Consider the following 15,866-nt stretch of genomic DNA (forward strand, 5'->3'; position numbering starts at 1 on the left):
TCTTATAATTGATTCGATTAGTGATAGTCGCTGTCAGCGGGAGGAAAATTTTTGCCATCAGCTGCTCCCAGGCCCATAACTCCACTCTCAAAACCTTGCTCTAGCTCTGGACATCCAAAAACTCAATGATTACTCTATCCGTTTCGGCCAAGATAACTAGTTTCGCAGGGTACATGGCTGAGACCATGGCTGAGTGATTAGTCCCGATCGGGAGAGCTTATGAGAGCATGGAAATGCATGGACGAAAATAGATCATGAGCTGTTGGGTGGCGATGAAGAAGAGAAAAGACAGAGAGAGAGAGAGGGAGAGAGGTTTGAGGATGGAATGGGAAGGGTCTAAAACGAGTACGAGGGAAGATGGATCCGAACCAGAAGAGTATGTCGTTGCCTATCGGTCATGCTCTGCCCTACGAAGTATGCAGTGGGATTTCCATGGGACGGACGGAGTGTCGGGACTTCGGGTCGCCGACGGAACGAGGTATTGGTACGGTAATCCTGTCTGCCGTTCCCGGTGACTAGATGTATTGGGGCGTAATATACGAGGATCGCCCGCTAAACTGCATGCCGGCATAAACGCGAAAGGAAACCATGGGTGGCTGCATCGGTGGACTGTGCCTGGGCGGATCTCGTCCATCAGGCGAGAAAAAGTAGAAATATCCCAGCTTACTCGATCGAACTAGCTGGTTAGCTACATACATCTGCATCATGTCCCCCTCGTGGAACTGGGTCATGGAAGATTTCAATTCCTGAAGTGTAACTCCGGCGAGTTCTCCCTCCGTGCATTGGATTCCTGACCGCCATCTCCATCAATCATCCATTTGCGTCTCTCTCGCCCTCTCGCCGTCGACGTTTTCCCACATTCCACTCTCATTCCTCGTCATTCTTCTTTCGACCTACCCAGGTAGAGTCCTCATCCTCTAGGATCTTTGTCGTCCATTCATTCCCTTTTGTCTTCTTCCCACCCCTTACGTCCTTCATCCGTCCACTCCCCCGTATACTCCAAGTACAGCCATCCTGCGGCATTGTCTCATTGTGTCACATCCACCTTCCCCTCCAATTTCCTTGCTCTCTCATCCGCTCTCATTTCTCATCTCCGGTTTCCTCTACTGGTCCATCTTCCGTTCGACGAGTAACGATCGGTTCAATTCGTTTGCTGTGCTGGTCACATGCGAAACTCCCGTCATCAATCTGTCCCTCTGCGAACTCCTTGCTGCGTCCCTCCTCTTCTCCCTGCGGGCATAAACTTATCGGATATTTTCGCCGCCGTTTGCATAGGCAGAGGACGTCAGTGAACATCGGCCCATCTGGTCCCTTCGCCCACCCCACATCTCTGCTCCCAACCCGCCCACGCTGACCCCGTCACTGTCAATGCCGCTGGAGTCGATGGACTTGCACTGCCGCCCGCGCACCTTATCGCCAAAGAATGCTGTTTAACCTGGGCTTGCCAGCAGCCGCAGCAGCCGCTCACGAGAGTGACGGAGGAGGTAACCTTCCGCCCGATTCCCAACTCTCTCCTGCGTCGCGCCATTCCACTCCGCCTGTTCTGTCCTTCACCACGCTCCCGTCGTTCGGCCTGTCCCCTCTTTACAACCGGCATAAGGGAGTCGAAGGCGACGTACGTCATAAAGCACGTCAACCGGCCATGTCGATCACCCCAGAGGAGTCTGGGGAATCCAGTGATGGCGAATCTTCGACAGCTGGCCCTGTTTTAGCTCGGCCCCCGATCGCCCGCTCACAATCAGTTAGGAAACAATCGTCCCGCCCTAAGACCTGCTACCATTTAGCTCACCCAGCTGCCCACGCGCGTCATAAGCGACTGAAACTCCGCCCTAAATTACTCCTCCAACTCCAACGAGTGTCCCAGACGCCCCGCGCGCTGCCTGTCCTAGACGTGCTCCCGTCGACCGTATTCCTGCCACGGCTCGCCCGCAAATTTCCCACGATTTTCCGAGGAAAGAAAGGACTGGGCCCAAACGATCTGATCGTCGTCACCAGCGATCTATACGAGCGGAAAGGTGGGGATATTCCACACCGGTTCCTACACTCCGGCGAGGATCACGGCGAACATCGCGAGGTTGTCGCTACCATTTGCCAGCTCCTCAAGGAGGATGCTCTCGCAAAGGGAAAGGCCGAAATCTGTCTGAACCATGGACCTGTGTGGGAGGCCACACCCCTACCCAACGGGTCGTATGAGTTCGTCGCCAACACCGAACAGGGACCCCAGGTTCTGCGCTGGGTCCAACGCGGTACAAGGAATCGACGCGTCTCTGCACCGTCTGGCTCTCCGATGGCAGAGGATACCAAGCGGTTTACGTTCAGTGTCATCAACCCCAACACCCGTCGTCACCCAGTCATCGCCACCATGACCCGCAACTATCTCGAAGTGTTCGACGAGTACTCGATGCCGACAACCCCGACCTCTGTCCCGCCGCCATCATCAGCCATGTCTGTAATCAGCGATGGGTCCGAAATGGAAGCCTCCGCTGAGCGAAAGACGCACTCGACCGACGACAATCTGCGCACGTTGATCATCATCACGAGTATATGGGTGGCGTTCCGGGAGGGATGGTCCCACAATTTCCACTACGATGACAATGCCCTTGCGATCAACTCCAAGGCGATCTGCGCGCCGATTGCGTCGCGCCATCATTCCCCGACAACGCCCAAGCTGGACAATGACCTTGACCCTGTGGGTGAAGAAAACCAGCAAGACGGAATGCCCACAAGGCGACCTTTGGGCGTCTCAAACACCATGCCATGGAATGGCACGATGTCCGATCGGACCCTTGCATACGGTAGCCTATCTAAACGGTCGAACTCAACCGGGGCCGCATTCATCGAGAGATCCAACCGACGGGCGTCGGGGGCTAGCAACAGACCCAACCGACATAGTATGCTACCCCAGGCGCCGGATCGCAAGGCATCCCCTGTGTCAAGCCTCGCGGCCCAAGAAACCGGAACGCCGGCGAGAAATGGCGCTCGACGCCAGACTGAATCGGCCTTTGTTCCACCAGGGGACCGGCCTCTCGCAAAAAACTACGATTCGTCGCGGCAACCGAACGAGCCCTATGAGAAAACGAGTAAAAATACCAGCCCAAATCCAGAGGTGCTCCCTGTCAAAGCCAAGCGCCGCCACCGGTTCAGCAGTTGGTTCGATTTTATGAAACGAAGCAGTGGCCATTGAAAAGCCTGGAGCTTTGCCCTGCGATGAATGTTGGTTGCCACCTACCTAGACTTGGCTTAGGATGGGTTTTGTTTTCTACCGACCTAGACAGAGGTCATATTTTCATATTCACCTGGACTTTCATCACTGGTTGATTTGAACGTTGCATGACGGCGTTGATATTACCCATGGCATCTCGCCTCTATCCCATCTATTTCTTTCTCTTACTGTGACCATATCAAGATATGTGTATAACGAGTTTGAATGCAGCGTAGATACTGTCGAATGTACTACTGTCCCGAGAATGCCTTGCACTCAATGCATATCCAAAATAAACTATGTATTTTCACTATACGAAGTCATCTTCCGGAGTCCATGGCTCTTCTGTATCGGGTGGGGTCTGACTGTTTGGTAGTGATGATACAACAACTCCCCAATCATCCGCCATTCTGTCTCGGACCCTGGCCCTTTTAGCGTTCTGCATAGGACCTTCGCCATGAAGGATCTCGAAGGATGCTGTTGCTTACAAATACCCCGCAAAGAGGACTTTAATATCTACTTTGTAATAATGGATCATGAGCAAGCATTCCGTAATCCAAAGTGTCTCCTTGGGGATATATATATACAAGGTAAGAACTCAACCACACATAACCACCATCTGCATCTCCATATTCATCGCAACTGAGCTGTAGATACAGCCGTGAACATCACCAATCAGTACATCCAGCATGAATGAATCAGTCCCCTGGACCACCAAACAGTGGAACATCACAGGCCATGGTGGTTTCGATTCTTTAAAATACACCGAACAGACGGTACCCAACCTCGGCGATAATCAGGTTCTAGTCAAGCGTAAGTGATGGAACCCAGTGTGAAAGGGTCACGTATAGCAACATTAATTGCGATACATAGTTCGGGGCGCCTCCCTCAACGTACGACCCGTCATCCTCTTGTATCCTCCCCATGAAGCTAATCAAGCCGGAAGTTTCGGGACTTGATGATCCCCAAGGGCACATATCCCTTTGCCTTGAAGCCCAACGTTGTCCCCGGCTCAGATGGTGCGGGGACAGTCCTAGCTGTGGGCAAAGATGTTACTCGATTTCAACCCGGGGATAATGTCGTTACCATCATTAACCCTACCTACCTGGGCGGCAAGATGTGCGCACAAGCCGCCAGTATCGGGCTCGGTGGCTCGGTAGACGGAACGCTACGCTCGATTGGCGCGTTCAACGAGCAAGGGCTCGTCGCAATGCCAAAAGGCCTGAGTTTCACGGAGGCTGCAACCCTGAGCTGCGCAGGCTTGACCGCCTGGAATGCACTTTTTGGATTATCGGGGAAGCCTCTCCGAGCGGGACAATGGGTTTTAACCCAAGGCACAGGAGGAGTGAGTGTCTTTGCCATCCAGTTCGCCAAGGCGGTTGGGGCAAGGGTCATTGCAACGACGAGCTCAGCCGAGAAGTCGGAGCTTCTGAATAGACTTGGGGCTGACCATGTTATCAACTACCGTGAAAACCCTGAATGGGGCTCCGTGGCGAAGGGGCTCACTGACGGGGTAGGGGTTGATTATGTTGTTGAAGTAGCCGGCGGAGACTCAATGGTACAGAGCGTCGCCAGTGTCGGGCTCGACGGGGTGATCTGCATTGTTGGCAATGTCGGAGGTCCGGGAAAAGGTTTGCCTAGCTTGCTCAATTGCTGGACAAATCTGTTCACAGCGCGAGGTGTGTGGGTAGGCAGTCGGCTCCAGATGGAAGAAATGTGCCAGGCGATTGAGGCAAACCCGGAAAAGCTTCGCCCAGTCATAGACCCGGATGTTTTCCAACTGGAACAGCTCAAGGAAGCCTATGCATATTTGGACTCAGGGAGGCACCGAGGAAAGGTCTGTATTAATATTGATTAGATGCAACTGAAAGGGACACGGGACGAGCAACAACCAATATATATTGCCTTGTCTTTCTTCATTGAGCGACTTTTCTCAAGTAACTATACCTCATGAATCGACAGATTACAAATAGGTGTATTCCAAAAGATTCGAGCTTTGAGGGCCTGACTAAGGTACATGGCATGGGATATATGACCTATACGGAATTGATTTTCGAGACTTCTTGAGACTTTCCCTTGTGGATGCCGCACCTTACGAGGCCACCGCAGGGAGTTGTTCAGTAACGTTCAGGGTCTTGCTTAACTCCCTCGAGTTGCACGTCGTTGATATAGAGCCTAGAGTATGTCCTGAATTCTATATAGGTTGGTAAGCAGTTCTGATTCACTTTATACCCAATCCAGTTACTTCAAGCTACCTAGCAAGTACTCTAACCAAATGTATCGATCCCGTGACAGCCCCAACAAAACCGCTTCTTTATTTGCTTCGCTCTCTACAGACCAGTTCTGGTAATTGGATAATTCCATCCATCATGGCAACAATATCAACTCCTTCATATGATAATGCTGCGCTTCTCAGCACAAGCACATCATCCAGCAGCACAGCGTTCTACACTGGCTCACAAGAATACCCCGTCTTCCCGAACGCCGTGTATATCTCCAAATTCTACCTTGTGTCCTCCCAGTATTCCGGCCTTACAGACCTCGACATTGACCTCTACAATGAGTGCTACCTGCCCTCTAGACCTCTACCGCACCATGATCATGACAAGAGAGATGAAGCGACTTCAACCCTCACCACAAAGCCCACCTACTTGATCAACGAACCCCCGTGTAAGCGGCAGGCAGCTATTAATGCCAATTGCCACTTTCGAAACACAAATGGTACTTTCGAAGGTATCCAGGCTTATTCGGGTGACTGGGACGTTCAACAACAATGTTATTGTGATGTCTATCCATTCTTCGACTCATCCATCGGTTGTCAGGAGTGTTTTGAAAAACATGGTGGGATTGAGGGTGCGTTCCCTTCAAAATAGCCCTTCGTTGCACTGCACTTCTGCTCTTAAGTCCACATAGCTAACTTCGTCTGGAGGCTATCACTGGTTCCCCGAGAGCTATGTGAGCGCCGTATCCAGCTCTTACTGTAGTGCCAGACCCCAGACAACGGGATTCTACCCCTTCGTACTGGAATGGGCAAGGTCCAACTCCGCTGCAAGTGTTCCTAGTACCACCGCTGCCGATTTGCTAGGCACACAGACCGCTGCTAGCCTGTACTATACTTACGCCGCGGAAACTGCTATCAGTGATAGTACTAAGAAAGGTATCGGTGCCAACGCCATGCATCTAAGCCTGCGGAGTGTACTTCTTGTGGCTTTGCCGCTGAGTTTAATGCTGTGTTTTTAAATTTGCACGCGATGCTGGAACATTTGGCCAGAAAGATCTAATTTTGACCTGTTCAAGCTCAGTTTCGATACATATTTTTTGGTGTGGAAAGACATGTAAACCGTAGGGAAGGAAGCTCATTAAATAAAAGAACAATAGAACAACGAAGCACATAAAAAGGGTGTTTTACCAGCGACCAGATTACTACCCCATGCAACATGTTCTGCCAGGTAGCTTCGGGGGCAGTAACCGTGGAATATTCGGTTCGCTCAGATCCACGCAGCGGCATCATAGATAGTATTAGTGTTGTTCGATGCTCCTAGGACCTTCTACCTTCCAGGGTGCTTGGGGTTGTTCCTATGAGCTCTGTGCCCGATGCGGAAAACCGACGTAGATGCGGGTATTCCCAGTCAATGATCGCCTCAGGCCGCTCGGGTGGTGCTCGGGTCTACTCAATGACCAAAAAGCGGCGCGGTTGCGCATGAGAACAGAAAAGACTCTGGCCAAGTAAATCCGACACATATACATTTACTACTTAGATATATACATCAATCACCACCTTACCGCTCCAGAGGAGACAGAGTCTTGGGGATGTAAGGCTCCTCGAGATACTTGATCTCCTCCTCGGTGAGCTTCACCTTGATAGCGGCAACGGCCTCATCGATGCGCTCCTTGCTGCTGAGACCCAGGATGGGGTTCTCCATGGGGTGGCTGAGGGACCAGGCAATGGCGACCTGGGCCATGCTGACACCCTTCTTCTGGGCGACCTCCTCGACGCGGTCGACGATGGCCTTGTCGGCCTCGGTCTCGCGGTTGCGCACGAGGACCTTGAGCGCGCCGTCGGTGGCCTCGCGGGTGGTCGAGCGCGCGCCCCACGGCCGGGTGAGCACGCCGCGCGCCATGGGCGACCACGGGATCAGCCCGATGCCGGCATCGAGACAGTACGGGATCATCTCACGCTCCTCCTCGCGGCCCAGTAGGCTGTGGTAGTTCTGCATGGAGATGAACTGGTGCCAGCCGTTGCGGGCGGCGATGTTCTGGAGGGACTGGAACTCCCAGGCGGCCATCTGGACTTGCATTAGCGGTGCCATTGAAAGTGTGCGAGAGGGATCAACGTACGGTGCTGGCGCCGATGTAGCGCACCTTGCCGCTCTCGACGACGTCGTTGAGCGCCTTCATGATCTCCTCGCGCGGGGTCTCCCGGTCCAGCCGGTGGATCTGCAGCACGTCGATGTAGGTGCCCAGGCGCTGGATGCTGGCGTCTACAGCATCGAAGATGTGCTTGCGGGACAGTCCCACGCGGTTGACGAAGTAGCCGTCGTTGCGAGCCGACGCCGCAATTGGGGGCAGTTTGCCCTCGTCGTCAACGCCGTAGAAGCACTTGGTCATGATGACCACCCGGTGCCGGGGGATGTTGTACTTCTTCAGGGCCTTTCCGACAATCTCCTCGGACTTTCCATGGGAGTAGACATCGGCCTAGTAACGGGCGTGGGTTAGGGTTTGTCGCGCCGGCGGAGGGCGAGGACGTACCGTATCCCAGGTGTTGATACCGACGTTGTAGGCATGCTCGAGCAGCGGGAGAGCCTTGTCCTCGTCCAATACCCAGTCCTGCCACTGACTGGTGCCATAGGACATTGTGCCCAGCACGATCTTGGAGATCTTGAGGCCGGACTTTCCAAGGCTGCGGTCATTGTGTCAGATAGGAAGCGGTCTCTTGAGGCCGGGTAACACGTACTTGTTAAACTCCATTTGGTTACCGGTAGCCATTATGACGGTTGATGGTGAATAGCTGCGCCAATGGGTTAGCTATGGTCTGTTTCGTCGCCTTCGTTTATTGCTATCGCTGGGAGCTAGCTCTGGCAAGTGGGGTTGGGGCCGGCCACGCCGCAGGAGTACTTATCCCAGCACGGCCATGCCCAAAGGGATGGGACTTACTATGATAGACGACGAAGAAAAGGGATAGAATCAAATGAACTGTTCCGGAGGAAAGAAACCAGAAAGCCTCCGCATCTCGTCGAAGTCCTGGAGACATTCCCCAGGATTATTAAGCTTGGGCGCGGATCTGCCGAACATCCCAAGCGATGGGGAACGAGAGCCGATGAGTGCCGACCGTCGGGCCAGAAAGTCGGATCCCGTTAGTTGATGCCTGCACTCCATAGTAGGCTGTAGATCATCGGGGAAGTCAACGTTGACATCGTAGTGAGAATAGCGGGGTATTCATATTTTGAGATTGTAGATTGTTTCTGTACGGTACAACAGATATGGCTAGACGAGTATACTGAGGGTGCGGGTGATTTGGAGATCAATTGAGCTTCATGAGAGGAAATACTAGGATCGACGTGATGAACTGCCTGGTGAGCAGAGGGACGTGAAGTTATACTGGAGCACAGAGGTGACGTGACTCTTCGATTGTTCCTAGTATGGAGGGGCAAGGATAATTATATGCACATATCACCTGACAAATTGTGCAAATTATGAAAACCGACAAAAACCCGACTCGGCCGCAGCTAGTCCCCATGCGGCCTAGTGCGGGATCCGCCCGGTCGTCGCCTTCCCGTTTGGGAATCGCGATGCAGCAGAACGACTCCAGTCCAGTCGTCCTTCATCTCGCTTTTTCATCTTCTCCTCTTCTCTTCTCCTCCTCTTCGTCCCTCTCCTCCGCCCTGTCTTTTTTTCAACCATTACTTCTACCCTCATGATGCTGTGCCAATCCGACGCTTGCGACTCTTGCTGCGTTCATATTCATCCTGATGATGATACTAACCATACACCGACAAAATCTCCACTGCCCTAATGAATCTTCGATTATGCCCCACAATCATCTATCATCAGATCTCGATATATAGACCACTCATCGCTCCTCTCACGCAGGGTATGGGCACAAGGACTGCTAACAGAACACATATCTCGCTGAAACGACAATAAAACCAAGCCGACCCAACTCCTTCCGTCCCCTTCGACTCCTCAACATTGACCACCCCTACGCCTCCGTCTTGAAGGACACCAGACGGGCCTTGATGGCCTCCTCCGATTCATCGGTGTCCAGTTCGCGAAGTACACCAGATCCCACGTCATAGATCAGAGCGTGCACCTGCAGGCCCCGCTCCTGTATCGCCTCCAAGACCACGCTCTTCTGTTTCAAGATCTCCACGCCCTCCCGCACGTTGAGCTCGACCATCTTCAACATCGCTTCCTCCGGCGAGAGCGACTCCAGCAGAGACAGGTTCCGTTGGCGGATCTGCCGCAGAGGCAGCAGCCACGGGTCCAGGATGCCCAGCTGCTTGTTGCCCATCGCGGCGGCCACTCCACCGCAGCTGGTGTGGCCCGAGAGCACAATGTGGTTAACGCGCAGGTGACGGACGGCGTACTCGATCACCGCCCCAGAGCTGAGGTCACCGGCATGCAGGATGTTGGCGATGTTGCGGTGCACAAAGACATCGCCGGGGTTCAGGCCGAGAAGGCTCGTCTCCGGGCAGCGAGAGTCCGAGCATCCAATCCAGAGGATCTCGGGCGACTGGCCAACCGCCAGCCGGGGGAACAGGTCAGGCTGCTCCTTGGAGACCTTATCGGCCCATTCCTTGTTCTTTTGCAAGGCAGTGTTGAAGCGATCTGGGCAGCAATTAGCACCATCCGACGAGTGGCTGTGTTGATTCGAGAACGATGGTGCAGAGCTGGATAGGAATCGCTGCTGGGCATTGCCGGTCTCCGGCGTGATTCGGACGGAGGGAAAATGGACGCCTTCCCCTCGGCCCAGAGCCCCTCGGACCGTTGATAGTGATCGCGAGAATGCCCGAACCTGGGGGACCAGCCTTGTGAAATTCATGGTGCTCAAAGGGATTTTTGGGTTTGAAAGAAAAGGATGTTGAAGGGTGATCGTTGAAGGCAGAAGGGGAAGAGTGCGCGTTGTCGCTGTGAGTCAAAGACTTGAAGCCAAATTGTTGGGGGAAAATTTTCCCGCGGTCAACGCCAACCCTCAGATGCGCTTGAAGACCGTTTCTCAGGCCAGCAACAACTGTTCGTCTAAAAACGATGCGCGATAGGGCCCGCGACGAAAAGCAGAGGAGAACAGGGGAACCGAGCTGTGATCGTGTGGATGGGATGGGGAGAGTTTACAGGAACGCAGCGAGAAACGAGGAAAAGAAAAAAAAGGTGGGTGCCGATGAGGGAGGATGCCAAGAAGGGGCAAACGGACGAAAAACCATCATCACGTACCTGAGGATGCCATGGTGCTTTCAATCTGACCGGTAAGAAGAGTTTGCCAGTTGGAAATACTGATTGCAAGGGGGATATCAACAGGAACCGGGGATGGTGGTAGACGATAAACTCAACGGTTTTGGCATTTCTTATATAAGATGGGAAAAGCCCCCCGCGACCTCCCGCTTCACCGGGAAGCGTCGGCCGATGCGCCACCCACTCTCAACCACCCTCCGTTGCCTGATGCTCTGACTACTGCCTTTCTGTGGGGGCTCTCTATTAACGCCTAGCATGGGATGACCCTGGATTTAATGATTTACTCCGGAATGGGGGCCTTCATCATTTTTATAAACTCGCTCCTACTAATAGGTCCTAAAAGGGGCTGGACTATACTAACCTGTGTGCAATATATCTGGAAAAACGGGCAAAATTCTGTCTTGCTCTAGTAATCGCTACTATATATACACCTTCTAGCCATCTAACCACACTTCATGCTGTATAATAGCTTTTTTTTGGAAAAAAGAAGATAAGTCATCCACCTAAAAGCAATCATAAATAAAATATACCGTAGATCATGCTCATGAGCTACCACCGCGGCCACCAACATTCGCCAAAGCAACTTTCTGATCGTCCGAGAGTGTAATCGCCGGCAACGGGCGACTAGACGACGAACCGGACGGCGGGGGCAGGAAGCCTGTCGACACCAAATATGAGGCGTAAAGTCCCACAAGCTCCTCTGTGACACCCGCGCCTGCAGACACATCAACGCCTGACCAAGCAGCATCAGCGCGCAGAGAGGCAGCGGCGTGGACATCGTCCAGTTCGGGAGCCTTGGTGTTGGACGGAAGGTCTGCGGTCACGAAGTGATACAGGGGCATACTAGAGGAGAGAACACAATGTTAGGATGATATCGTACGTAGCAGTCCCACGGGGCTCGAACTTACAGTGCGTGTTGCGATTCAGTATCGTCGTGCTCGCCATCGTTGACATACTGCTCCAACAGCTTTGACCACGGAATGTAGTCAACCTGGGGCACGTTGTACCCGTACAGCTGGAGAGCACCCAGGAACTGGTTGAAACGGAGACGCGGATGTCCAGTGACCTGCGACACTCCAATCGGTTCGCAAGGGGGCTGGAAAGCACCGGCAATGACAACACGAGCAACATGGTCAACGGGAACCATGTTGACAGTGTTGTTGATATTAGGACGGGCAGAAAGTTGAATGCATCCCTTGATCATTCGGATGAGGAAGTCATCGGTGTTCGTGGCTGGAGGGTGCAGAAAATTAGCTCATCGCTCGTGCTATCACGCTTGGATTACGCAGAAACATGACTGGGGTAGCTTACTTCCGGTCTTGGAGTCACCAAGGACGTAACCGGGGCGAACAACAGTTCCCTTCAGGCCCCTCTTACCAGCTTCTCTCACCAGGTATTCACCGGCCCACTTGCTCTGTCCGTATCCAGTTCCAAGGCCGACACTGCTGCCTTCGAGGTCATCATCTTCGCTGATGCCGGCTCCGCCAGCAGCGATGCTCCGCTCCGATTCTTCAACATAGTGGTCATTGTCGAGAACGCTGGTAGAGCTGACGAACGAGAACTGCTTGGCCTTGCCAGAAGCGCAGAGCTTTAGCGCATCAATGGTACCCAGAACATTAGCGGGCTTCAAAGTCGAATAGGGGTAGACCCAGTGGACCAGAGCACCATTGTGGATGACTGCATCAACGCGCTCGGTCAAGTCGTTCCACACAGCCTCGGAGAGGCCGAAGCGTGGCTCTCCCAGATTACCACAGACACATTGCAGCCGGTTCGTCCAGGACTCATCCCAGAAGCCGTAAGCACGGCAGGTGGAGCGAATACGGTCGAGAGCCTGCTGGTCACTCTTGCCACGGACCAGAGTCACAACCTTGGCGGAGGGAGACTTGCGGGTGAGGAGATCACGAAGGATGTGCGCACCGAGGAACCCAGTAGCACCAGTAAGGAAGATGGTGGGCTCGCCAGAGAGTAGGGGCTCCGTCCGAGCGGGGAAAGACTGAGGAAGAGTCTCCGCCAACTTGCGGGCATCCTTAGAATACTCATCATCGGGCTCATCAGTGGCAGCAGCAGCAGCCGTACCAGCTGCGTTGTTATCAATAGCAAAGGATTCGCCACTCAGCAGGCGGTCGATCTCCCCAGCAAATGTTCTGAGAGTAGGGTAACGGAAGATGGCATTCATGCTGATATCAATGCCACGCCACTTGCGTCTCAAATCAAAGAACATCTGTTGCGCCAGGATACTGTGACCTCCCAGATCAAAGAAGGCATCATCAGGGCCAATCATACGAGCAGTGATATTAGGAATGCGCTGTGCCCAGATCTGGGACAGGGCCTGTTCAGTCTCGGAGAGTGACTGGAGTACAGATGACTTGCGGCGAGGAGCCGCTGCACTGAGCTCTGCCGTGTCCGGGAATGGCAAGGCAGGCTTGTCAATCTTTCCGTTGGGGTTCAGAGGCATACGCTTGAGAGGAATGAATACTGTCGGCACGGCATAAGCAGGAAGCTTGCTGCGCAGCAGCTCTCGGGCATCCTCACGCAGAGGACGGAAGCGTCGGAGCATTCCTACCATTCCTTCAGCGGAGTCATCGTCCTTGAGGCCCTTCTCTTCCAGCCATGAGGCCCACTTGGACATGTCAGGCACAATATAACTGACCAGTGTGGGTTCCTCAAACTTGTCTCTTCGCACCAGAGTGATGTTCTCCCGGACGATTGGGTGGCGAGACAGATGGGTATTGATCTCTCCGAGCTCGATGCGGAATCCACGGATTTTGACTTGGTCATCGGCACGTCCAGAGCATTCGACATCACCAGATGGAGTATATCTACCCAGATCTCCGCTACGGTACAGACGATCCCTGGGGCCGACGTAGAACTCCCTCCAAGGCTCGTCTTTGCCTTGAGATTCGGCCTTCTCTTTCTCGACCCACGTTTGGGGATCAACGAACCAGTTGGTCAGGAACTTCTTCTCATTCAGCTCCGGAGCTCCCAAATAGCCTTCCGCGAGACCGGCAGCACGGACGTAGATTTCGCCAACTTCTCCAATAGCGCAAAGACGGCTGGGTTCAAATCGATTCACAACCAGCATCTGGACATCGACCATTCCCCGGCCAGCTGGGATGACGTCCTTCATGGTGTCGAGGAAGCCCTCGTTACTCGAGTAGCTGGGAATTTCGTAATAACTAACAGCACGTTGGGTCTCGGTGGTTCCGTACATGTTGACGATGTTGACATTCGGGGCCAAAGTCTGCAAAGACCGGCAATCCCGCTTGATCAGAATGTCACCGACAAAGAAAGCGTGATGAAGAGCTGGGAATTGTGCCGAAGCACCGCCGACAAGAATCTGACCCATAGCGGGAGTAAGGTGAGTGACAGTGGCACCATATTCACGCATCCATTCGGCGAGTCGCTCGTTCTGGATATCCTCGCGAGCCGGAACCAGAAGCTGAGCTCCAAGGAAAAGAGGTGTGAAGATGTCTCTCTGGATGGGATCATGGGCAATGCCACTGAGCATAGTGAATCGATCATCCGGAGTAAGTTTGAATGTCTCTGACATCCAGGGGAAATAGTAGGCCAGAGAGAAATGACGTCCCTGAACACCTTTAGGTCTGCCCTCGGAGCCCGAGGTGAAAGACAGGGTAGGGGTGGAATCCGGGCCCACCACAACACCAACACGCTGGGATTTCAGAGGCACTTGCTTAGCAAGGACATCCTGGCCGTCGATCGATCCTCCTAGAAGGGAGCCATCATCCCTAAGGGACAGAGCCGGGATCTCTGTGCGGAGCTGCAGGTTCTCGTTGATGAAAGATCGGACCGTGTCTGAAAGCTCACCAGCATCCTTGGTGGCCTTCTCGATGTTAATAAGAGCGCGGGGGCGGGCGACGTCAAGGTAAATACATTGACGCTCAGGAGGATAGGCAGGATCAATGACGGAGAAAGTTGCGCCGGCCTTTAGGATACCCATGACGGCCACCACAAGATCAACGCCACGATAGGCATAGACCATAACAACCTCGCCCCTCTCAACGCCGGACTGGACTAGGTGATGTCCCAGAATGTTTGACGCTTCATTGATTTGCTTGTAGGTAAATTGACGACGGGGCGCTTGCTCAGACTTTGTTTCGACCACGCAAAGCTTGTCCGGATGCTTCTCGGCATTATCCGCGAAGATATCATGGATAGCGCCCCGGAACTTAGACCACTTGAGATCAGCAGTCGGGTCCGGAAGAAGAGCCCGCTGTGCTTCCGTCATAAAGTCAATCCGGCCAATGGCCTGCTCCGGGTCATTGGTTGCATTTTGGACAATCTGGCCCAGCTGGTGGAGGACGGTAGAAACCCTAGAGCTTGAGAACAATCTCTGGTTATAGTAGGCTCCCAACTCTGTCTGTGCCGTGGCACCCGTCGCAGGAGCAATGTTGACCACAAGATCCGTCGTCTCGAAGGTGTTGGCAGGGTATTCCTGAGAAACGGCGGGGGCATCGTAGGCGGCGAAGCGGAAAAAGATAGGAGGGCGCTCTGACTTGGTCTTTTCTTGTATGAAGGACCTCAGACTGCCTAAAGGCACGATATCTGAAGAGCCCTGGTCGAAGGCCTAGGAGATGATCGGATTAGAAGTGATCAACGCGGACTACAATTCCGGTCAACACATACATCCTGAACTTTGGCATAAAGTTGACGGAAGGTCTCGGAGGCATCAATTGAGACTCTGAGGACGAATGGACGGCCGTCATCGCCGTTGCTAGTGCCAATGGCAATATCTTCGTCACCAGTGAGGCGAGCGACAAGAACCACATATGCGGCCAGGAAGACGGTGAAGCCCGCTGAATCACCCGCGAGCTTCTTCAGACCGGACTGGGCATCAGAAGAGAGTTTGATGGACTCAAAGGCCTCAATTGCCCTCTTGGGAAGCTCCTGCGACTGATTGTCGGGATAGTCACGAGTTAGAGGGGAAACCGTGAGGTTCTGGAGTCGCTGAGCCCATCGCTCCAGGCGTTCCTGCAGAGAGGCGGCCTCAACACCCATGATTGCAGAGAACGAAGCGCCTGAAAGCGTCGCAGCTGCAATTGGACTTGGGGGAAGATGGAGGAGACGGTCAAATTGTATGAGTCAAGACTCGGAGGGGCAGATCGAAAGTGCCGATTTCGCAGCACAAAAAGAAACCCCACACAACGGCGGGCTCACCGCCTTCTGTATAATATTACATATGCAGCATTATATAATA

General features: G+C 53.5%; 6 protein-coding genes across 6 annotated transcripts; 3 read left to right on the forward strand and 3 right to left on the reverse strand.

The window, feature by feature from the left end:
- The first annotated feature begins 695 nt into the window (after window positions 1-695).
- On the forward strand, window positions 696-3,513 carry BDV59DRAFT_181205 (uncharacterized protein). The gene has a single exon (XM_073690193.1). It carries the CDS (start codon window positions 1,424-1,426, stop codon window positions 3,182-3,184), a length of 1,761 nt encoding a protein of 586 aa, XP_073546652.1. The 5' UTR covers window positions 696-1,423; the 3' UTR covers window positions 3,185-3,513.
- A 378-nt stretch (window positions 3,514-3,891) lies between these two features.
- BDV59DRAFT_194056 (zinc-dependent alcohol dehydrogenase family protein) lies at window positions 3,892-5,060 on the forward strand (the record flags this gene model as incomplete). The annotated part of the gene is made up of 3 exons (XM_073692334.1): window positions 3,892-4,015; window positions 4,076-4,095; window positions 4,149-5,060. 3 exons carry the CDS (start codon window positions 3,892-3,894, stop codon window positions 5,058-5,060), a joined length of 1,056 nt encoding a protein of 351 aa, XP_073546653.1.
- Window positions 5,061-5,537: 477 nt separating this feature from the next.
- BDV59DRAFT_60446 (uncharacterized protein) lies at window positions 5,538-6,602 on the forward strand. Its single transcript, XM_073696733.1, has 2 exons — window positions 5,538-6,055; window positions 6,132-6,602. The coding sequence occupies exons 1-2, from the start codon at window positions 5,572-5,574 to the stop codon at window positions 6,440-6,442; spliced, it is 795 nt and encodes a 264-aa protein (XP_073546654.1). The 5' UTR covers window positions 5,538-5,571; the 3' UTR covers window positions 6,443-6,602.
- A 320-nt stretch (window positions 6,603-6,922) lies between these two features.
- Window positions 6,923-8,541, reverse strand: BDV59DRAFT_60461 (aldo/keto reductase). The gene is made up of 4 exons (XM_073696736.1): window positions 8,157-8,541; window positions 7,952-8,102; window positions 7,541-7,897; window positions 6,923-7,488 (listed from the first exon to the last, which is right to left on the reverse strand). The coding sequence occupies exons 1-4, from the start codon at window positions 8,186-8,188 to the stop codon at window positions 6,982-6,984; spliced, it is 1,047 nt and encodes a 348-aa protein (XP_073546655.1). The 5' UTR covers window positions 8,189-8,541; the 3' UTR covers window positions 6,923-6,981.
- Window positions 8,542-9,260: 719 nt separating this feature from the next.
- BDV59DRAFT_60459 (carbonic anhydrase) lies at window positions 9,261-10,919 on the reverse strand. The gene is made up of 2 exons (XM_073696735.1): window positions 10,634-10,919; window positions 9,261-10,030 (listed from the first exon to the last, which is right to left on the reverse strand). Exons 1-2 carry the CDS (start codon window positions 10,644-10,646, stop codon window positions 9,402-9,404), a joined length of 642 nt encoding a protein of 213 aa, XP_073546656.1. The 5' UTR covers window positions 10,647-10,919; the 3' UTR covers window positions 9,261-9,401.
- aarA (L-aminoadipate-semialdehyde dehydrogenase) lies at window positions 10,920-15,810 on the reverse strand. The gene is made up of 4 exons (XM_073696734.1): window positions 15,296-15,810; window positions 11,963-15,236; window positions 11,560-11,884; window positions 10,920-11,494 (listed from the first exon to the last, which is right to left on the reverse strand). Exons 1-4 carry the CDS (start codon window positions 15,665-15,667, stop codon window positions 11,194-11,196), a joined length of 4,272 nt encoding a protein of 1,423 aa, XP_073546657.1. The 5' UTR covers window positions 15,668-15,810; the 3' UTR covers window positions 10,920-11,193.
- Between the last annotated feature and the right edge of the window lie 56 nt (window positions 15,811-15,866).

The sequence above is a fragment of the Aspergillus ambiguus genome (genome assembly GCF_047715705.1).
Source record: "Aspergillus ambiguus strain CBS 117.58 unplaced genomic scaffold BDV59scaffold_22, whole genome shotgun sequence".
Taxonomy (NCBI): Eukaryota; Fungi; Ascomycota; class Eurotiomycetes; order Eurotiales; family Aspergillaceae; genus Aspergillus; species Aspergillus ambiguus.